The following is a 22,722-nucleotide window of genomic DNA, read 5'->3' on the forward strand; positions in this document are numbered from 1 at the left end:
TAGGTTAGGTATTCCAATACTTAGTCGCATACATATACATATATACCAGAAAGATCAGGTCCTACCCTGAACTCCTAAGGAGAATAGTGTTTTGTTTTTAAAAAAAAGTGAAATCAAGAGTTCTTGTGAACAGTTTTTTTTTCTCGAAGCCATGCATCACATCCTTCATTTTTCTTTCACATTTCCAAAGAAAATTACATATATAATCCACACCTCAAGCTGACATACATACATCCATACATAGAAATATATTTTGCAGGTAATGGTCTGAATAACATCATGCATGTTGTTTTCAAACTCTGCTCGTTCTCTGCATTTCTGATCGTTGATACTTTATTACTTTATGTCAGCCCCTGTAAAGCTTACTTAAATATGTTGGGCGTCGCAAAGAAGTATCTTCTTCCTTTAATTTGTCATATTTCAACAGGTAACAGAAATGTTTTTTTTTTGACAGAGGAAAACCCTGCTTTTAAAAAGCATTGTGACAGGTACACAAAGTAGCTGGGGATACCAGCGCACAAGAAAGGCACAAAGCCAAACAAAACAAACGCTGCCATGCAGCAACCAACAGAACTGAAGCCAGCTAACAGAAACCTGAAACATCTAGGACTCCAGCCTATCAGACGACTAAACCTGCAACTAGAGCATCAGACACGGCAGACAGAGACAGAAATGGCGTTTCTTTCAATGGTCCTATTTACAAATGTCATCTTTGTGTGCTGTGTGGAGTGTAGCTATATATAGTTTCTTCAACCATTACATTACATCCGAGGAACATTGGAAATATTGCCGACTATTGTCTCCATTATCCAAGCAGCATTGGAGTTATAGGTAGACAACTAGACATGTTGTCCTGAATCATTTGGAACTAGCTTGGACACACATTTTATAGGAGACAGTTCCATACACGTTGGCATGGTTTGTCATCTTCGTTACGACTTGTTAAGCAATGCAAGACCTACTGCACCACATCGTGCCATTACCATTAATGACATGGCAACAACCTCACCACTAGAGGAATTCTTCGTGAAGGATTCCATGGAGGAGCAGTCACCACTGTCCCCATCCCTTGACGTTTTTCCCCCAAAGCAAGAAGGTGGACGAAGTGAGGGCTGCCACCATCATGTCCCTAGTGATATGATGGTCCCTTACATCTCACGCATGCTCATGGAGGACGAGGACGACACCGACGATAAGCTCCTCTCTGATCACCCTGCGCTTCTCCAGGTGGAGCAGCCCTTTGCTCAAATCCTCTCCTCCCCTTCCCTTGGTGCCATCAATGGCGACACAAATGATCTGTTGCAAGATGGTGGTGGTGATGAAAGGACACCCAACTACTCATCCTTATCCAGGTGTACATATGCAGTAGTGGGGGAGTTCTTGAAGGGCATGGATGAGGCAAACATGCTGTTGCCCGGAGATAATGGCTTCATAAGTGATGAGCAGCAGGTGAATCAAATGGTCAGACGGGAAAGTAGCCATCGTCAAAGTGGGTCAAAGAAGAGGAATAATAGAGATGATAATTTAGAAGACGAGGTGACAACAAGGAGCGGCAAAGCCATGATGATGATCAAGGAGCCCGAGGATATTTGTGCCCATGAGACGATGTTAGAGGATATGATGTCAAATGGACACGAGACATACATTAGAGACTTGGAGAAGCTACGCATCGACATGGCGAACGAGGCGCAGAAGAACAGCAGCAAGGGCGGTAAAAAGGCGGTGAGTAATAATGTGGTGGACGTAAGCTCCTTGTTGATCTTTTGTGCACAGGCAGTGGCGGCGAATGACCACGCGAGAGCACGCGGCTTACTAAAGCAGATCAAGCAACATGCATCAGAAACAGGGGATGTCACACAGCGGCTAGCTCAATGCTTTGCTAGGGGGTTGGAAGCACGGCTATTGGGCATGGGGAGCCAGCTCTGGCAATTGCAATTGGCAGAGCGCCTCTCAATTGATGAATACCTCAAGGCGCACAACCTCTACATGGCAGCCTGCAGCTTCAACAAGGTGGTGGTCTGTTTTTCGACAATGACCATCATGCAGGCCATGGAGGGTAAGACAAGACTGCACATTGTAGACTACGGTATGCGTTTCGGGTTCCATTGGGCACACTTGCTTCGCTTGCTAGCGAGTAGGGAAGGTGACCCACCAGAGGTGAGGATCACCGCCATAGTCCGCTCACGTCTCCGGCCATGTCCAGCTGAGCTGATTGAGGACACAGGGTGCCGGCTCATCAAATGTGCCCATGAGTTTGGCCTGCCATTCAGTTTCCATGTCATAAGGAAAAAGTGGGAGGAAGTTTGCATCGAGGACTTGGACAAACATCCGGATGAGGTGCTCGTAGTGAATGACCACTTCAATTTCAGCACCTTGATGGACGAGAGCATATTCTTTGATAATCCAAACCCCAGGGATATCGTTCTCCATAACATTAAGAAGATGAGGCCACATATCTTCATCCAGAGCATTCTGAACAATTCCTATGGTTACTCCTACTTGTCGCGGTTTAAGGAGGTGTTGTCCTACTACACGGCAATGTTTGATATGTTCGACGCAACCATGCCGCGGGAGAGTAAGTCACGAGTGGTGCTTGAGCAGGGCCTGTTTGGAAGAGCTGCACTAAATGTCATTGCTTGCGAGGGTATTGACCTGTTGGAACGCCCTGAGAAGTATAGACAATGGCAGGTGAGAAACCAACGGGCAGGGCTGAGGCAGCTGCCATTGGAACCAACAATTGTTAGTACGCTCAAGGAAGAGGTCAGGATGTGCCATCACAAGGACCTTTTGATCTGTGAAGACGGCCAGTGGCTACTGCAAGGGTGGATGGGGCGCATCCTCTTTGCCCTGTCCACATGGGTAGCAGAGGAGTCCTCTTCTGAATGAACATTTTGTTTTTAATTTCACTACCGAATGGTACCAGAGTTATGTGTCGTTATACTATGGACCATATATTTATCTGTAGGTGATCTTGTGTTTTCCAAGTGACACAATAGCCATGGTTGGTATCTTTGGCCATGGTATTGATCAGTTTTCGCAATATGTACCTCAGGAGGAAGATGCATTGTTTAGTTATGCAGTGTCTCCTATTTAAGTCATTACATGTCTTATCAGTGCCAAGTTGATCATGTACATGTTAGTATATTCAGCTTCCATCATAAACTCTATCTAGAAAAGAAAGAAAATGATCAAAACTATATGGCTAGCTTCTTCCAATCAAGTGGTGTGTGTTGGCGCAAAACATTACCACACACCAAACACTAGAATGTGGGAAATGAAAAGGATGAACTCGTGGCTCTGCCCACAGAAACCAGACCACCTGGTTTCAAAGGACAATGAACATGATTCATCAGCCATTAAGGGCTATATTTATTATTCCAGCCAAAAGGACCTATGTGTCTTGCCACACTAGGGTGATACCTTTTAAGGTCTAGGCATATTTTCACCTATAATGTCTCCACTCTCCACCATATAGGTATTTCCAGCGATTACCTTCACAACCTTGTATGTGCCTTCCAAACTTGGAAAATACTAGGTAAGCTTGTTGTCTTTTAATCTAAGACAAGTTATCTAGCTTCCAAACTATATCTTCTACTTCAGGCGATTTTAGTCTGACCTTCTTGTTGTATGCTCTAGCAACCTTCCTTCTTGTTGTATGCTCCAGCAACCTTCCTGTTTTGTCCTTGTCAGACTTCTTTAATCGCTTTTTCGGTGACATCATGAACATTATCCATCAGTAAATTATAATAATCAATAGTGGGAAATCACTTTTCTTTGTCAATCTAGAAACATCTAGATTTACCTCAGCAAGTAAAACGACCTCTAGTTCATAAACAAGCTCAAAATGAATCACTTTTATATATAGTACCATGTCTAGATTTACGATGAGCCCATAAATGTTTAGATAAAATAACCCATTATTTTCTTCATAATACTTAATCAATATTTTATTACTACATCTGGCCAGAGCATAGTATGGAGATTAATTGAGAAAATTAATGTTATAAGATTCGATGAAGCCATGCGCCTCTTTAGAAATGAAAGATGCACCTTTAATCCTTTATCTATAGTTAAAGTTTGAGGAATATCGGTCTCGAGGGGAACCACCTCAATCCATTTGTGAAGTAATCAGTAGCAACCAACACAAAATGACATCCCTTCAATGGCGGAATACGTATTTGTCCAACAAAATCCAAGACCCAACACATGAATGTCGATGGTTTGGTACAAAATGTAAATTGCAGCAGACATCATCTGAATATTACCAAATTTCTAATATTTTCACAACCTTTGTAGTAATTATTAGAATGTGAATAGACTAGAATTTGTATAGTCAAGAGTCTCAGCAGTTGAAGAGTCATGTAGTTGAAAAGTCATGTAACTCCTTTCATAAACACTTGATCAATCAATGGAACAACAATGATTATTCGTCTATCATGGTATCAGCTAGGTGACCCTTCTCCAACCCGCCACCTCCTCTCCCGTCGCGCCTCCTCTCCATTGCGACGCCCCTTCTCTCTCCTTCCATCCATGTCTGACGATCATGCCTAGGTTGCTGCTGCTCTGGTCGCAGCCATTGTCGTTGCTCTTCTGCCTCCCCCTGCCCCGAGCCTTGCTTCGGCGCTCGCTACTATCGGCGTCAAAACCCACATCTCTTTTGCCCTAGAACTTGATCCACCCAACTACTCCATCTGGCATGAACTCTTTCTCACCCTCGTCGGCAAGTTCGGTGCACTATCTCACATCGATGGCATACTGGCTCTGGAAGATTCTGATGCTTTGTGGTTGGCGATTGACTGCTCCATCCACTCCCTGATCTACTCTTCGTCGTCACCTCATGTGATGCGCTTGTCTGCTTGATCATGGAGACTGGCGCCTCTGCTCACACCATCTGGACCAAGGCGGCCAACCTCTTTCTCGATAATAAGGTGTCTCGCGCCATGACTCTTGATACCAAATTTCGTGCCTTGTCCTAGGGGGATTTACCGGTGCTCAAGTTCATGAATGGCAATCATACTTTGCCAATAGACGCCACTTCATCCTAGGAGCCATTGATGCGAACCACAAATACCATCACTGATAGCCACTTTATCTTGATCAAAACCCAAGACTTTAAGTAACAAGTCTTCGGATGGATGTTGGCATGGTGATAGGACATGCCAATAGCTAGAAAAACAATTAACTACGAATCTGCACAAGATAATCCAAAATTTAAGTTTTGAAGAGGGCCATGAAACTGAACAATGTGTAAGACTTGAAGGGTGGTTTTATTGACTGGACCTTTGAAAAAGGAAACTGAAGATTACTTTAATTTTTTTTTCTCGAATACGCAAAAGATTTGTGTATCATTGTATTAAGAAGAAGAGTTTAAACCTACAGACAACACGCTTCTATCGGGCACCGAAGGAGGTTGACCTTAAACAACTGTAGGTGGACCATCCTAGCAAAAGACCTCTAGTTTCGATATTACATGAATAGAAAACAACCAAAACAAGACGCAGTGGTGTGACCTAGGAGGTGGCCTTGCGTTTTGGCGGCTGCCTGGACGAGCCCTTTCTACCGCCTGGGAAGAGCGCGTCTAAAGCTTCGACGTTGGACGAAGTCAGGTTGCCGTCCCAAAATCTTGTCAATGAAAATTACAAAGCCTCTCGGTATGAGCGAGAGAAAAAAAAGATGAGGAAATAGAGACGACACGATGTATATAGCTATATAAACTTTGTACACATGGATACAATTAGGATGCATAGAGAGAGGTCAAATACAATCAAACAAAAGAAACAAAAATATTTGCAAAGGATAAAAAAGTATTCCCCTCTCTCTCTCCTTCCTTTTGATTCATTCATGTGCTCTCTAGTCCATGCAATGTTGGATTCACCGAGAGCCTGGATGTCATGCCAAAATACCTACCTCTAATAACACGTCAGGTCACCACATAGATGTTGCCTCAGCCTCTTACAGTATTTACCAGTTAAGTTCTAGTGTCGTCTAGCCACCTACACCGGCCGTACCCCAGAGCTGAGGATGCAGGTGTTGATGCGTCATGGAAGCCACGCCACCCTCCCCCTATGTCTTTCTTGACCTGCCTCCGAGACGCTTGCGGCATGCTCATGGAGAAGGACTCATCAGCTCATCAAGACAATGACCTTGTGCTCCCCTACATTTCGCGCATGCTCATGGAGGAGGAGGACATCGCCGACAAATTATTCTACCAGCAGTATACTTGGCCATTTGGCCCGAGCACTATGGGCCGGCCCAAGCACGGCACTGAGAAGCACGGCCTAGGCATGGCCCGGCTCGACTCGCTTCGTGCCCGTGCCTGGCATGGCCCGGTCGTAGTGCCGTGCCTGGGCCACCATGTCGGCCCGCAGTGCAGGCCCAGGCACGGCACAAATAATGGGCCGGCACGACATGGCCCGTTTATTCTCCACCGTTGATGGGCAGCAGATGAACCAGAGCCGTTGGATACCAGTATATAAGCATCCCTCCCTCCACTAAACCCTAACTTCCTCCTCTCTCTCTCCCCCCACTCATTTCCTCAGCAGCGCCGACGCGAAGACAGGAGGGGCGGGAGGTGCGCGTAGTCGCGGGGCCATGCCCCGAGGGCCACAGGGCGGCCGGCGGCGGCGCATCTGCGCGCGGCGCTCGACCAGTGGTGACGGAGGAGTGCACAGGCCGGCAGCGACAGAGGAGCACGCGGCCCCGGCGAGGGCGAGCTCAGGCGGCGGTGCGGCCCCACGCCAGCAGGCGAGCTCAGGCGACGGCGGGCGGATCCGGCGGCCATGGCCCAGATTTGGCCCCCTCCTCCCGGATCCGGCCTTCTCTGCGGCATCGAGTGTGGCGGCGGCGCGGCCCCGGCGAGGGCGAGCTCAGGTGGCGGCGCGGCATCACGCCGGCGGGCGAGCACAGGAGGTGGCGCAGCCCCACGAGGGCGAGCGCTGGCGACGACGCGGCCCCACGCCAGGGGGGCGAGCACAGGAGGTGGCGCGGCCCCGCGAGGACGAGCGCTGGCGGCGACGCGGCCCCACGCCGGCGGGCGAGCACAGGCGGCGGCGCGGGCACGCCAGGCTACCGTGCTCGACAGCACGGCACGGCACGGTTCACCGCCCATAGGGCCGTGCCTGGGCCAAGGTCTCGGCACGGCGGCACTATTGGACACGGCACGGTTAAGCCACCATGCCGTATAGTGCCGTGCCTAGCCGTGCCGTGCGGCCCGGTTGGCCATGTATAACCAGCAGTACGACATCGACGACCCTGTGCTCCTCGAGGCCCAGCAGCCCTTCATGGAGATCATCTCCAGTGCCGTCCCGTCACGCCCCTGCAACTCTGTCGAGCTCTCCGGCAAGCCGCCGCCAGACACCTCGGTGGTGGCACCCTACATTGGCACCGAGAGCATGGTAGAGACCAACAGCTTGCTGCCAGCCGAGAGCAGCTGCATGGACGCGGTGAGCATGGCATTCTTCAGAGGCATGGAGGAGGCGAACAAACTCTTACCGTCCATCGTCGTCCCTAGAGATAGGGACAGCGAGACGGTCGTCGATGACAGCAGCCGGAAGAAGAGGCACGAGTCCATGGCCTCTGGCTGCTTCCTCCCCGTGCAACTGCACTTCTCCAACAAGACCATCTACACGGCCGTCGCTGGGAGGAAGATGCTGCACATCGTCGATTGTGGTCTAGGCCACGGGATCCAATGGCCGGACTTGCTCCGGTGGCTCTCGCGCAGGGAGGGTGGGCCGCCGGAGGTGAGGCTCACCGGCATTGACAAGCCACAGCCCGGGTTCCTTCCAGCTTGGCGCGTCGAGGAAACAGGGCGCCGGCTCAGTGCCTGCGCACGCCAATTTGGCGTTCCATTCGAGTTCCGTGGCGTCGCTAATAAGCAGCCAGAGGCTATCCACGTCGAGGACCTGGACATTGATCCCGACGAGGTGCTCGTCGTCAACTCCATGTTCCACCTGGAGACGTTGATGGACGAAAGCATCGTGGTGGAGAGGCCGAACCCCAGGGACGTGGTGCTCGGCACCATCGGGAAGATGAGGCCGTCCGTGTTCGTCCACGGCATAGTCAACGGGTCACACAGCAGCGCTTTCTTCATGGCACGGTTCCGCGATGCGCTGCAGCGCTACACAGCGCTCTTCGACATGATGGGCACCATCGCCCCAAGGGACGACGACAAGAGGCTGCTCGTGGAGCAGGACATGTTTGCGCGGTGCGCCACGAGCGTCATCGCGTGCGAGGGCTTGGAACGGGTGGAGCGCCCACACAACTACAAGTAATGGCAGGCGTGGAACCGGCGAGCAGGGCTCAGGCAGCTGCCATTGGACCCTGAGATTGTTGAGCCGCTCAAGGACAAGGTGAAGAAGGAATACCACAAGTGTTTCGTGATCAGCCAGGATCAACGGTGGCTTCTCCATGAATGGAAAGGACGTGTGCTCTTCGCCATCTCCACCTGGGCGGCAGATGATCCATGATAGTAGCTTAACTTGGCACGGGCTTCAATTCTCGTGGTACAGCTACTGCTTCCAAATAATAAATTGCCTCAGTTTTTAATTTTGAAGATATAAGAAGAGTCCTATAGTTAGCGTAATGACGATAGGGATCGTGCACCGTCAGTGTTGTGTACTTTTGTTCTAGACCATAGACACTAGTGTCACTGCAACAAAACTGGACTTTGCAATCCGGCCTTGTGTTCAACCAGCAGGATTCCCCTAATATGGACCCTCAGCTGGACTGAGCGACCAGCACAATTGCTCATATTTATACACCCAAAAATGAAAACCAAAAAGAGGAAGGGACACAGAAATTAAAACACATCAGCATGGATGCTAGTACTAAACTTCAATATGAACTATGTTGGACGCTAACCAAAAGAAGAAGAAAAAAAGGTCTTCACTTGCATATATAAGTGTTTATATTATCTGACTTGGAATTTCATCTTAGATTTTCACATTCAAGGGAATCCATAAAATCCTTCCATTTTATTTATAGCATCTTAGCATGGCAAACATAGCCTTAACAATAAGGTGAAAGTTCCTTGGGGTCGATACTTTGGCACCCAACGACCAGCAGCCTGTTCGTTTCGGCTGGATTGCTCGTATCTAGCTTATAATCCATGGCTTGAACAGTATTTTTCTCTCGCACCAAACCAGCCAGCAGTACTTTCAGTCATGTCTTATAAGCCAATCCACCTTAAACGAACAGGCCGCAGGACAAACAGGCCGCAGGACAAACGGGGCAAGCAACAAAATTGGACGGGGTCATCAAACGACCAAGTATTCAATTCTATCAACATGGTATGTACTACCAAAAGCACTGAAAGGGACACAAATCACAGATAACCCAAACAGGACAAAGTCAACAAAGAAGCATCAGTATGGTGGTACTGCCAAAGTAGCCAACAAACAAACAAGCACCACATACGAGGTCATGCATGTTGGAATCACCGACCACCTGACTCTAATGCCAAACTGCCAAAGTACTGAAAGGGACACAAATCACAGATAACCCACGAAATTACAACAGGACAAAACCAACAAACGGAAAAAAAAAGTTGGATGCGCTATGGGCTCATCGACCCAGCCATGCACCCCTGCGCTCGATCTGTGACCCGGTCAATGAGCCCATCGCGCATCCAATTTTTTTCCCAACAAACAAGCACCATGCATGTGTGTCTGGTGTTGGAACCACCGAGCACCTGACCGTAATAGTGTCAAACATGAGTGCGTCACTTCTTCCCCTTACGTGCATTACATTGTCACAGACACAAGAGCAAGGAAGATACATCTATCCCCCGGAGCTCTTATCATTGGAGAAGCAGCCCAGATGGACTTCACAGAGCCAGCGCCACCCTCCCCCTCCACCTACCTTGACCTGCCCCCGACACCCCGCGTCGACAATGCCAAGGATGATCTCTCCTATATCTCGCGCATGCTCATGGAGGGCGACGTTGTTGACAACTTGTACCACCAATACCCCTACCACAAGCTCCTCAGTGCCGAGCAGCCCTTTGCCCAGATCATCTCCACCAATGCCACCTCTGGTGCCCTCACACCATGGCCGTGCAGCTCTGTCCAACCCTCTCTACTGCAGCCGTTGGTTGCGACACCCGAGTACTACTCCTATTGTGACATGATAGACTCTGAAATGCTGCCTGGCGACAACGTGGACAGCACACATGTCCGTCAGGATGCATCCTCCTTGTTGATGAATGGCCGCATGGACGAAGAAGTGGTGGAACCCAATAGATTTTTGCCAACTAAGAGCTGCGGCGGCAGCAGCATGGACATGATCAGCATGGCGTTCTTCCAAGGCATGGAGGAGGCTACCAAGCTCTTACCCTCCAAAAACGACATCGAGACATTGGATCGTGATTGGGGCCGGAAGAAGAGGCTTCAAGACAAAGGTGATGTGGATGTTTGCATAGGCAGAAGCAGCAAGCAGAAGGTGGTGCAGTCGCAACCTGACTCAGAGGAGGAAGCCGAAGCATGCGAGATGCTGGACCGGTTGATGCTTAACGATGAAACCAGCCATGCCGGCATGCAGCAGGGAGCTACTTAGCTCCATGGAGCTGGAGAAGCCAGGGGCACGGGGAAGGCATGGTACTGGTGTAAGCCACACGGTGGACCTGCATGCCTTGCTCATCCCGTGAGCAGAAGCCGTGTCCACCAACGACCAGCAAGTTGCAGTCGACCTGCTGCAGCGGATCAGACATCACTCGTCACCGACAGGGGATGGGACGCAGCGGCTAGCTCACTGCTTCGCCCAGGGGCTGGAGGCGAGGTTGGTGGGCACGGGGAACCAGATGTACAAGTCGCTTCTAGCGAAGTGCGGAGCCGCTACCAGCACCCTCAAGGTCTACCAGATCTACATGGCCGCATGCTCCATTTTTTTTTTCCGGTGACCTCCCACTTGTCAAACAAGATCGCCTACAACGCCGTCGCAGGGAAGAAGCTGATGCATATTGTCCACTAAGGCTCACCGGCATTGATAATACGCTGCCTGGGTTCCATCCGGGCCAGATCATTGAGGAGACAGGGCGCCGCCTCAGTGACTGTGCTCGTCAGTTTAGGGTCCCATTCAAGTTCCGTGCCATCGCCTCAGAATTAGAGGCTATCTGTGCTCTGTGCTGAGGACCTGGACATTGATCCCGTTGAGGTGCTTGTTGTCATCTCCCATTTCTGTTTCAAAAACATGATGGATGAGAGTGTCATTGTCGACAGGCCAAACCCCAGAGACATGGTTCTAAAAAACATCACCAAGATGAGGCCAAAAGTGTTCATCCATGTCATCGTCAATGGATCATACAGGGGGGCTTTCTTTGTGTCAAGGTTCCGTGAGGCGCTCAACAATTTTGCTGCAGTGTTCGATGCGATGGACACCATTATGCTGCAAGAAAACCAGAACAGGCTGCTGGCTGAGCAGTGGTTAGCAACGTGCGCCATGAACATCGTCGCGTGTGAGGGTATGGACCGGGTGTCACGGCCTCACAACTACAAGCAGTGGCAGGTGAGGAGCGAACGAGCAGGGCTGAGGCAGCTGCCATTGGATCCGGACATGGTTCAGATGTGCAAAGACAAGGTGAAGAAGGAATACCGCAAATACATCGTGATCAATGAGGATCACGAGTGGCTCCTCACGGGATGGAAAGGGCGAGTGCTCGCTGCGTTCTCCACGTGGACGGCAGATGATGATAGATCTGGCTTGGTTGAATGATCAGTGAGCTCATTATTTTACAAATTTATAGCTGGGAAGCAAATTCAGAGATGACAAGTGGCAGAAAAACAATTTTGCTGCTTGTATCTATGAGTCATGGTGAAACTTCATTGGGTTTTGAGTGATCAGCAGTCTTATGGACATGACGTCAAAGCTACTATAGATTTTTTTTCAGCTCTTATGTGAATGCATGATATGATAAATCTGAATATGATAATAAACTGTACCAAATTATAGATTTAGCATGATGATCATGTTAAGCCATGCATCAAGATTTTTTTTGTGAGCAGTTTTGTTCCAGATCATAGATTGTATCTTTTTTAACTAAACTGTACAGTCCTCGTGTTAAACCAACAGGATTCCTAGAAGATGAATACTCAACTATACTGATAGTCCGGTCAACAAGTAGCTTAGTGGTTGATGCTCTGTTTTGGGGCATGTTTATATAGAAGGAAATCAGTTACCATTATATTAACCATCTTGAGCATAGAAATCTCAGAAATCCAATCATGTTCCTTGACACTATAGTCGACAGGAAGGCTTTCCCTTGAAACTACCACAGGCAGTTGTGCCTTGTTTGTGACAGTGGCCAGAACCTGAAAAGAAAGGAAATGGGGAATGGATAAACAAAAACACCAACGTGGACACCGAAAAATCAATATGAAAAACGAAAAGGCTTGACCAGTGATAGGTCCATTGGGATCTAAGAATGAATGTGCCAAAGCATCAAATCTACACAGCATATACCATAAAAAATATTGGACGGGGACAAGAACAGATATGACACCCCCAAGAAGAAACAAAGAAATAAGCACCATATACAAGGATATGGTGCCATGGTGGCCTGCAGTTCAGATGCAAGTGTTACAAGCTATAACCATGCATGATAGCAGGTCTACCTTGGCACGGGCTTCAATTCTCGTCAGGTGCCTCAGTGGTACAGCTACTGCTTCCAAAATAATAAATTTCCTCAGTTTTCAATTTTGAAGATATAAGAATCTTGCACTGTAAATTGTAATTGTAAAGTATTATAACTCTATGAATATGGGAATATAGCTGCGAAGCAATTTCAGAGAAAATTTCTTTGGTACGGTGACTGGTGGTGAGCCTTTCTTTACTATAATGTCATGACATGAAACATTTAAAAATAACACGCACCAAATTTTATACTCCATTCATTCCAAATTATAAGTCGATTTAGCTTTTTCTAGACACATAGTTTTTGCTATACACTTAGATATACACTATGTCTAAAACAATGCATCTAGAAAAGTCAAAATGTCTTATAATTTGGAACAGAGAGAGTATTTAGCATAATAACGGATAGAGATCGTGCACCGTCAGTGTTGTGCGTACTTGTACTTTTGTTCTAGACCAAAACAGTGTCACTGCAGCAAAACTAGACTTCGCAATCCGTCCTTGTGTTCAACCAACATTATTCCCCGCAGCGGCGGATCCACGAAATATTTTAGGGGGGACTGAACAACACTGTTGCTCGATCTTAAGTCTCAGCCCTCCTACACTATAGAACTTTGCCTAAAAATTTATAGGGGCTCTACAGTAATTTGCACTGCTTCAATTTGGGTAAGGGGGCTTGAGCCCCCCCCCCCCCCCGCCCCACTGCTGGATCCGCCCTTGATTCCCCGAATATGAACCCTCAACTGGACTGATAGACCAGCACAACGGCTCATATCCACCTGAAAAATGAAAACCAAAAAGGGGAAGGGATACATAAATTAAACACACCAGCATGGATGCTAGTACTCAACTTTTTTTTGAATGTCTAGCGGGGGAGGTATTCCCCACCTGAACTAGTAGTGCTAAATATCAATATGAACTATGCTGGATGCTACCAAAAGAAGAAAAGGGTTTTCACATGCATATAGGAGTATAAGTGTTTCTATTATCTGATTGGGGAGCTTCATCTTAGATTTTTTTCATTCATTGGCATTCATAAGATCCTTTCAAAGCATGGCATACCCTTAATATTAAGGTGAAAGTTTCTTTGGGTGATACTTAGGCACCCAATGACAAAGGACAAACGGAGCAAGCAACAAAAGTGGACGGGTTCATCAAACGACGAAATGGTAAGTCTATCAGTATGGTATGTACTACCAAAGTACTGAAAGGGACACAAATCACAGATAACCCAGGAAGTTACAACAGGACAAAGCCAACAAACAAGCACCTCATACAAGGTCATGCATGTTGGAACCACCGAGCACCTGACTCTAATGCCAAACATGAGTGCGTCACCTCTTCCCCTTACTTGTGTTATATTGCCACTAACACAAGAGCAAGGAAGATACATCTATCAGTAGCAATAGCCAGAAACACTTAACTGGCCATGGGGATTCCCCCAGAGCTGTTATCATCGGAGAACCAGACCCAGCAGGACTTCACAGAGCCAGCGCCACCCTCCCCCTCCACCTACCTTGACCTGCCCCCGACACCCCACGTCAACAATGCCACGGATGATCTCTCCTACATCTCGCACATGCTCATGGAGGACGACATTGTTGACAACTTGTACCACCAATCCCCCAACCACCCTATGTTCCTCAATGCCGAGCAGCCCTTTGCCCAGATCCTCTCTGCCAATGCCACCTCTGATGCCCTCACCACATGGTCACACAGCTTTGCCCAACCCTCTCCGTTACAGTCGTCGGGGGCAACACCCAAGTACTACTACTATTGTGACATGATAGCCTCCGAAATGCTACCCAGCTACAATGTGAGCAGCACACATGTATATCAGGAATTCAGGATGCATCCTCTGCCTTTTTTATGAACACCATGCATGAGGAAACTACGGTGGAACCCAACAGAGTGCTGTTACCAACTAAGAACAGCAGCATGGACATGATCAGCATGGCATTGGATCATGGTAGGGGCCGAAGAAGAGGCTTCAAGTCAACGATGACGTGGACAGGAGCAGCAAGCAGAATCCAACGACGTGCCCCAATCAGGAAGCCAACCTCCATGGCATGGAGGTCATGCTCGGTCTAGACCTGCGCCATAGTTAGCGCCACCGACGCGCCGTGACGCACGCCGTGGAGGGCAATCTCCTAAACGTGGGCCAGGATGTCTTGGAGACGAGCGTCAATGAGGGAACCCCGCGCATTGACGGCATCCGCGGCCGCGTTCGCTGCCAGTTGGAGGGACTCCAACTGCACCATCAGGGCTGACAGTCACAAGAACAAGAGACTATGGTGGCGTTCGGCTGGTACAGTTGGACACTGTAGCATGACTGATTTTGGATGATTGAATAGTATTCTGTGAGAGAGAATAAACTGAAACAGGCTGAAACAAGCTGGCACATGACCAGCCGAACGCAGTGTATCAAGATAAAGATAATGGAAATCAGAATGAGGCGTTCCTGGAATTTATCTTACCTGCCACCATGGCGTCGGACTCGGCCAGTCATGCTCGAACGGCGCTGGCCTCCTCCTCAGCCGCATGAAGGGCGGCCTGAGAGACCCCGAGGCGAATCTCCAGTTGGTCGTTCTCCCAAGTCGCCTTGGAATAATGTTCTAAGCCATCCTCCACTCATGAAGATAGCGTCGGGCGTCGTCGCCATTATAGGAGTCAGAAGAATCCAACGACGAGGCCGGCATAGAAGATGCGGCATCAGAAGGACCGCCGGCCCTGGGGAGACGACGAAGACTGTCATTCACAATGAACCTATAGGCGAGTTAGAACAGTTCATCATCATAAATGGGAAATGTCAACCTCACCTCATGCGTCGGAGACGCTGGTTCATCGGCATATTCCCCTCTGGAATCTCCTCCGCTGCTCGCTTGCCGCGGTTATCCTCGCCGGCCATGGATTTGATTGGATCTACAAGAAGGGAAAAATACCGCTTTAGGGTTTTGGAAGGCGGAGAAGTGCAAAGGGACAGTTGCGAGTGGAGATGTGTTTGAGGCCAAAACCATTGGCTGGAATTTAAAGCCATGAAGTGAAGAGGTGAACGCCATGGGAAGTGCGGTAGATAACCGCAATTAGTAGAAAGCGAATCGTCGCCTCACTAATGCCGAAGAGAATATGGCGTTGGGCGACTGAAGACAAAAAATCAAAGGGTTCTCTTAATGAAAGCCGTGCTTTTGGACTCAATTGGATTGAGATCAGAAGTCTGGGACCGACTGTTTTTAAATCGGCTCTTTAGCCGAAACAAGAGATACAACGAGACAGCAAGAAAGTATGGTTATCGTCAGTTTTACACAAGATACGTGTGTTAACCTACGGATTACAAGTTCAAAACATCTTGGATAATTTTCAATATTTCTAGCCAGACAACATCAGCTTCTGCAATCTTTTGCTCGTATTCTTCGGCTGTTCCAGGAGTGTTCTCAAGACTACTACGGATGGCTCTACTTCCTTTCACTTTGGCCAATAGTTCCTATTTCTTCTGTTTGATGGCATCAGGTATTTGGGCCAGAGTGGACTTGCGACGATCAATAGCAGCCTTCACGTTTTCTAGTTCCTTCTCAAGTTCAGCACGTCTGATTTCTAGTCGGGAAAGCTTTGGATAGGTCCTGAGGGAAGAATTTTTCAAATCATCAATCAGCCGCATCAACTCTTTAGCCTCTTGCCTATTAGAGTTATCCTTGGCCATCAAAGCTTCACGATTGGACAGGTTCCTCTGAGTCTTTTCACCTTTAGGGCTTGATCTTCAAAAGCAGACAAATATGACAAGACTCTGGAGAGAGCTAGAGATGGATCACCCTTGATGGACAAGAAGACTCTCTGCATTGAATCAGTATCTTGGACCAAATCTGCTATGTTTTTCTCAAATATTGGCAGTATATTTCTTAGCTGATTTCTAATCTCCTCCGGTAGAGCTTCGTTAGTGGCTGACGATCTGATTTCATCTTCATCAAAATATTTCTCAAGATTGAAAGAGTAGCTCCGGGCTGGAAGATTGAGTGCCTGTGTATAAGGGAAATCTCGATTAGGAGGTTTGAGTCGGTTCATCACAAAGTGGATAGCGAAGAGGATATAGTACCTTCTCTGTAGCAGCGTCTATCTGAAGAGGAGGGGCAACTGATGATGCACCAATAACATCTGATTGAATCGGCTCTAAGCTTCCAGCATTAGCATCTGCAATGACAAGGAAAATTTTTGGTTCATGATTATTGCAATAAAAAGAGACGTATGACTTCCTTACCATTAGATGTGTGCTGAATTAGGGAATTGGCAGTCTGAGTACCGACCATAGGATTATTCCCAATGTCAACCGGATCGTTGCCAATAAGTGAACTACCAGACTCTTGTTCTTGCATGGGTGTTTCATCAAAGAGTGTCTGGTATGATAAATAGCCAAATAAAGGGTGGAATAGCCAAATAAATGGTGGGAATAAAAGTGAATCAAGAAGTCAAGGAAGATACTCCAACAAGTATCAAAAGATGGAACTTACATTTTTGCTGTTGTGGAAGTGTTGGTTATTTCAACCGAGATCAGCTCCGTTCGTGGATCAGCCGATAGAGGTTCAGTTGGTGCTGAATCAGACGCCTAGGATAGTAGTCCCATGCCCAAAGTAGACTAGGATGCAATGCTCAATAGCTGTGAAAGAACGGGATTAGAAAGTTGAACACTAGTTCAAGGAAAAGACAAATTGATTACCTGACCAGCTGATGGTCTCGTTCTTTGGAGTCTCTTCCCTGTAGTAGTTTTCTGGGTCGCCCCTTGGACTACCTTACGCTTTGAAGATTGATATGTCATAATTATGGGGGCAGCAGGAGTTTTCATCAATTTCTTCAGTGAAGGTGCAGCCGATCCCATTCTCAAAATTGGGCACGGTGGCTGGTAATCTATAGGACGCCCTTTCCTATACAAGTTCGGAGGATCAAATTCAACATCCTGAAAGGTCGATTAGGACGGTTAACAGAGGAATTCGCCAAGCAGTTTTCTTGAAGAGAAATAGCAAATTACCTCTCCGTCAGAAGTAAATTTTCCATCCAGGGATATACACAAAGGATGGACCGATCCACCGAAAAGATGGGAGCGCCATTCTTGCCACCAAGAGTCGAAGGGAGTAGAAGAAAGGCTAACTCTAATCCAATCATGCAAACAGCTAATCCATCTTCACAAAGGATGGGAGATCTGATCCCAGTTGAAAAACTCTACCGGCTTCTAGCACTTCACTGATATCTTCCCGAGGCTTCAGTATGTCCTTAAATAATAGCTGAGGAGGCAATTGACCAAAACCAAACTGACGAGCCACAAAGGATGGGTTGTAAAACTCATATGTTGGAGGATTGCCTAGAATGAAAGAGCCTATGGCTATTTTGCCATAGCCATGATGAAACTAGGCAGGAAGAACATAGGGTTTGACGAAAGAATTGAAGATTGCAGCTGCCACATCGTCTGAACAACTCGACTCAAATCGAAACTTGAATAGGAAGGCTAGCTCATCATTCTCATCATCATTTGGTAGCCAAGTCAGAAAGTATACACCAAATCCTCTATAAGACTTTTTGAAGAGATGGCCAATATCGAAATCAATTGTTATGGCCGATGCAGCCTCACCATAACTCATGCACTGTCGAGTTCTTCCTTCTTTACCTCTATATTCTTTATCAAAATTGGAAAAAGGGAAACTCAGGCTTTTGAGATCAGGCCTCACAAACTTATGCATATACAAGTTAAGCCAGAGTTGTATTAGCCACCAGGTGCCATTGACAGTATGCACTAGTTCATTCTTCAGTATTTGAGCAGCTACCTGGTACATTAGATGATAAGCAGCTCCTAGCAGATATTTTCCAAGAGGGATATCCTTGCCTAATGCTAGGTGCTCCGCCATGAGTTTGTGATTGTAGGTTGGACCACAAGATGACCCGTAGAAAATAAATTTTTCCAACCACATGTTCAGAAAAGCCACGTATTCCCTTTCACTAACAGCTGATCCATCTTCAACGTGGCTCAGAATGTAATCGGCCCATCCTATGCAGTCTGCTATTTTGGCTAATTTCTTGGAGCCAGCACTCAAATACTCGTAAGGCTGCATTGATCCAATTATTCTAAGGCCGGTCAACATGTAAACATCGACTAGGGTGATGGTCATTGGGTCGTGATCAAAGATGAAAGCATTCCAGGCATTGGACCAGAAATAAGATGCAGCAATCAGAAGTGAGTCATTCCTCTCCATCCCAGACAATGAAAGGGTCAAGCATTGATTTAGATCATAAAGTTCCCAATCTGCACCCTTTTTCTCGGACATCCCGCAGAACCAATTTCTCCATCCCTTAGGCATCTTTGGCCAATTTCTAAAGAGAGTTTTGGTATTCCAAGAGGACAAATCACTGCAGAGTGTTTGAAGGGGATTTGGTTGGTTTCTTAGCGAATGAAATCGGATGGATCGTGATCACCCATAGGCCCAAGAAAATAGATATTGGGAGAAACAACTGATGGAATCAAGATTTCGTTCCTCATTTCCTAAGAAATCGGACGGAATGAGTTTTAGAAGAAAAGAAATACAAGGTAGCGGTCAATAAATGGAAGAATGGAGACTTGGAGACATACCTCAGGAACGTGGTTGATGGTCGCCATCACGGTAAAAAATTGGTCTAAATCTGGCAATGATTGCTTGGATGATTTCTTGTTGGGAGGTTTGCTAGGGTTTGGGGCCTTGGCTATGATGGCGTCGGCTGTTGAAGTTGGCTTGAGGAAGAATGAGAAAGCGAACAGGCCGAGTAGGTTACAAAAGATATTGTTAGGATGTTATATAAAACTCGGGCCAGAAAGTCAGGAGTCATGCGTATAGCTCGGGATAGTGCAGTTGTGGCATGGTAAACCAATGAACTGGAATTTTAGGATAAAATCATTTTATCCCAAAATTGGGGGACATGTGTTTACACCAGAATTTAGGAGAAGAGCGCAGGAACTCATGGGCTTCCAAGATTGTGCCAATCAAGGAGTCGATCGAGCAAAGATTGATATCTGCCAGGTCGAATGTGACACTGGGATCGATTCTGTCCGAATGACGTCAGCAGATAACGATGACGAAATATGATTGGCATCGAGAAGATACATATTATACACTACAAAAGGGGAAAGATTAGAGTCCAAGTTACTTAAAAATAGGAATGTTTTCTTCGTACCAAAGATTGTACTGAGTCGTACTCGAGTAGGATTCGTTTTTAGGCTCCGAGTATAAATACCAAACATCGGCTATTGTAAGGAACACAATCAATCCAATATACAAGTCATTTACTTTTTTGGCTCCGGCCACCCCTTAGGAGTAGGAGTAGGAGTAGAGTAGATCTCGACGAGTTCTTCAGCAAGTACGGCTGCATTGATCCGGTCGACCTCCACTGCTTGTTGTAAGTACCGTCATGGCTTATACCTCTGTTCATATGACTGCATCGATCCGGACAACCTCCACTGCGACTCTGGTATAAGTTAGTTATCGATTCTTGCCTAGTTCAAGTATGGCTGCATCGATCCGGTCGACCCCCACTGCATGAACTAGATCAAGGTCAAGTTACCGGCTCTACCTTAGAATGGCAGTCTCTGGTAGATTCATTAAGTTACCGATATTGCTTATTGCTTTCATTATTTATCTAAACTACAGCAATATCACTCTGCTCGATTGGGATTGATCTAGATCGGTCTTATATCTTGTTTAGCCCATCATTTGTTAATCTGAAACTGATCTAATCTATACATTAAACGATGAGTTACGTTTTATCGGCTGTTTTACATCAATTTTGATCGTGCATAGCGTGCGGTTAAAGCATGTTGCGTCTTGAGTAGATTTACTAGCTAGCGAAAACCGTTCCATGGCCTGTTATCACGGCCTGTGTGATTTTGCCTCACATCCCACTATTAGCACCGTGGCATGACTTTAACTGTGCACTATGCCTGAATCGGCTGTTTTAGCCGATATCGAGTGCTTTCACGAACAGTTCGCATCACGAGACCGTTGAAGTAAAGATAGGTTGAAAGATATGTTAGCCCCATGATATTATTATTATATTATGGCCTGCATGATTCTACCTCATGCCCCACTGATATTAGTAATGAGTTAGGGTCATCGAGTCTGTTGTTATTTCTACGGCCTACATGATTCTGCCTCATGCCCCGCTGGTTATAGCGATAGATGAGATCTAACATGTTCATTAGATTTATCTTTATTAAACGGTTAAATGGTGTTGAATTGTTTCTTTATATGAGAAGGGGTTCGGTTACTTGTAATCATTGGCTTAGCATAAACCAATCATTGTTGATATCTTAGTGCCATTAATTAATATTTATTCAAATAACGACATTTATCTTGAATGATAACCGATTCTTCTTATACAACCCAATGATTTTTAACTGATTTATTCTTACGAATATGATGGAATCGACTGTTTAGTCGATCTCATTTCATATCGGCTCTCAGAGCCGCACATTTAGGACTGTCTGGCAACACCAGCACGTTCCGCCCTTAATTACTGATAAACTTTCTCTCCTTGTCAATTACAAGGTTAAATGGACTGGCACGTCTCGGGAGGAGTGCGCAGGATCGACCATCCCTGCGCTGAAGCTAGGCGGATCTACAGCTCCATCGAGCAGACCCTTCCGGCTTGCTGCGTGTGTCCTCGGCACGGGATGAAAATTCTGTGTCGACAGAGTCTAACCTGCTGGAAGAATGGCTCATCTTTCTCCCGTAGCCCCTACGCCAACCCCGCGCCCCCGCTCCACTAACGAGACATGGAAGCTTCGCGAAGGGTCCTCCCCGACTGGCCACTACCCGGATGGGCGCTCTCCGGTGTCGGTGGAGGCCATTGGGGTCCTCTTTGTGCAACATGATGCTTGACGAAGCATCAATGTTCAGCAGGAGAGGGATTCGGGTGCGGCTCTGTTGGCGGTCCTTAACTCCTAAAATTAACCGCCAAACCCCAGATAAAATCTATTCATTTAAACACTAAAATTAGTAATATGGTTTAATTCTTACCAATTCCACGAGTTTTGGTGCTCTTCAGTTGTTCTGCAGGAATTACCAAAAATGAGCGTCAAATGATAATATATAGTACATACACAGCTTGATGGAAAATTGGGCAAGAAAACAAATTCAAATATTTGATGCTGCCAAATACTGTCAAATAAAATATTGGGAGGACACCACTGCAAAGAGGTTGTCGAGATGATCAAAATGGACATATTGTTCATATATTTTTGGAGCTAAGATAAAAAGGATAATTTCACAAATTAAAAAGAAGCAAACGTCGACACCAGCAGGATCAGGTGCATGGCCACCGTGCCAAGCAAATGCTGCATGAGGCAGCTGGGCCCCACAAGCCTCCCATGCAGCTAGCAGCAAGTTGATTGGGCCCTGTCCAAACTGCACGCAAGGAGCAGCAGCCAGCAGGACCTTGCACCCATATGACAGACGTCCATGCAATGCAAGCAGGCGCAGGAGCCCAGCGCACAAGGCAGCACATAACAACCGCATGGGAGACAGGTGGGCCCCAGGCCCAGCAGCTACCGGCTGGCCACACACAGCAGCAAATAGCATAGCAGCCCAGGACCAGCAGCGGGAGGTAGAGGAGGCGGTGCCCAGCAGTCCACCGACGCTTGAAGGCCACGTTTAGTTCGCCAGATTCCAGAATTTGGCACTATGAAAAAAAAAATTCCCCGTCACATCAAATTTGCGATACATGCATGGAGTATTAAATGTAGACGAAATAAAAAACTAATTACACAGTTTGATTGTACTTTGCGAGACGAACGTTTTGAGCCTAATTAGTCAATGTTTGGACAATTATTATCAAATACAAACGAAATTGCTACAGTGTTCACCGTCACATCGAACACTGTACAAACGCCGATTCGGCAGCGAACTAAACGCGGCCGAAGTCGGTTTTTATTCCACCGCCTATGAATATGCCATGGGATCCTAAGGAGCATCTCCACATGCTTAAGTTTCCTTTCACCTATAAATAAGGGACTCCTCTATAATTGTAAATACACACACCACAAGGAGCAACTCCTCTATACTGCAACGGCGAGAGCACTCCCATTTGAGGACG

The 22,722-nt window shown here is 47.0% G+C and overlaps 3 protein-coding genes across 3 annotated transcripts; all 3 read left to right on the top strand.

Annotated features, from left to right (window-relative positions):
• The first annotated feature begins 993 nt into the window (after positions 1–993).
• LOC136480803 (scarecrow-like protein 9) lies at positions 994–2,886 on the top strand. The gene has a single exon (XM_066478251.1). It carries the CDS (start codon positions 994–996, stop codon positions 2,884–2,886), a length of 1,893 nt encoding a protein of 630 aa, XP_066334348.1.
• A 4,334-nt stretch (positions 2,887–7,220) lies between these two features.
• Positions 7,221–8,270, top strand: LOC136480804 (scarecrow-like protein 9). The gene has a single exon (XM_066478252.1). It carries the CDS (start codon positions 7,221–7,223, stop codon positions 8,268–8,270), a length of 1,050 nt encoding a protein of 349 aa, XP_066334349.1.
• Positions 8,271–11,229: 2,959 nt separating this feature from the next.
• Positions 11,230–11,706, top strand: LOC136480805 (scarecrow-like protein 34). Its single transcript, XM_066478253.1, has one exon. The coding sequence runs from the start codon at positions 11,230–11,232 to the stop codon at positions 11,704–11,706; it is 477 nt and encodes a 158-aa protein (XP_066334350.1).
• The last annotated feature ends 11,016 nt before the right edge of the window (positions 11,707–22,722 follow it).

This window comes from Miscanthus floridulus, chromosome 9 (assembly GCF_019320115.1).
Source record: "Miscanthus floridulus cultivar M001 chromosome 9, ASM1932011v1, whole genome shotgun sequence".
Lineage (NCBI taxonomy): Eukaryota > Viridiplantae > Streptophyta > Magnoliopsida > Poales > Poaceae > Miscanthus > Miscanthus floridulus.

Bases quoted from the DNA above. Each gene is read 5' to 3' on its own strand.
- LOC136480803 (XM_066478251.1), top strand. From the start codon at position 994: ATGGCAACAACCTCACCACTAGAGGAATTCTTCGTGAAGGATTCCATG.
- LOC136480804 (XM_066478252.1), top strand. From the start codon at position 7,221: ATGTATAACCAGCAGTACGACATCGACGACCCTGTGCTCCTCGAGGCC.
- LOC136480805 (XM_066478253.1), top strand. From the start codon at position 11,230: ATGGTTCTAAAAAACATCACCAAGATGAGGCCAAAAGTGTTCATCCAT.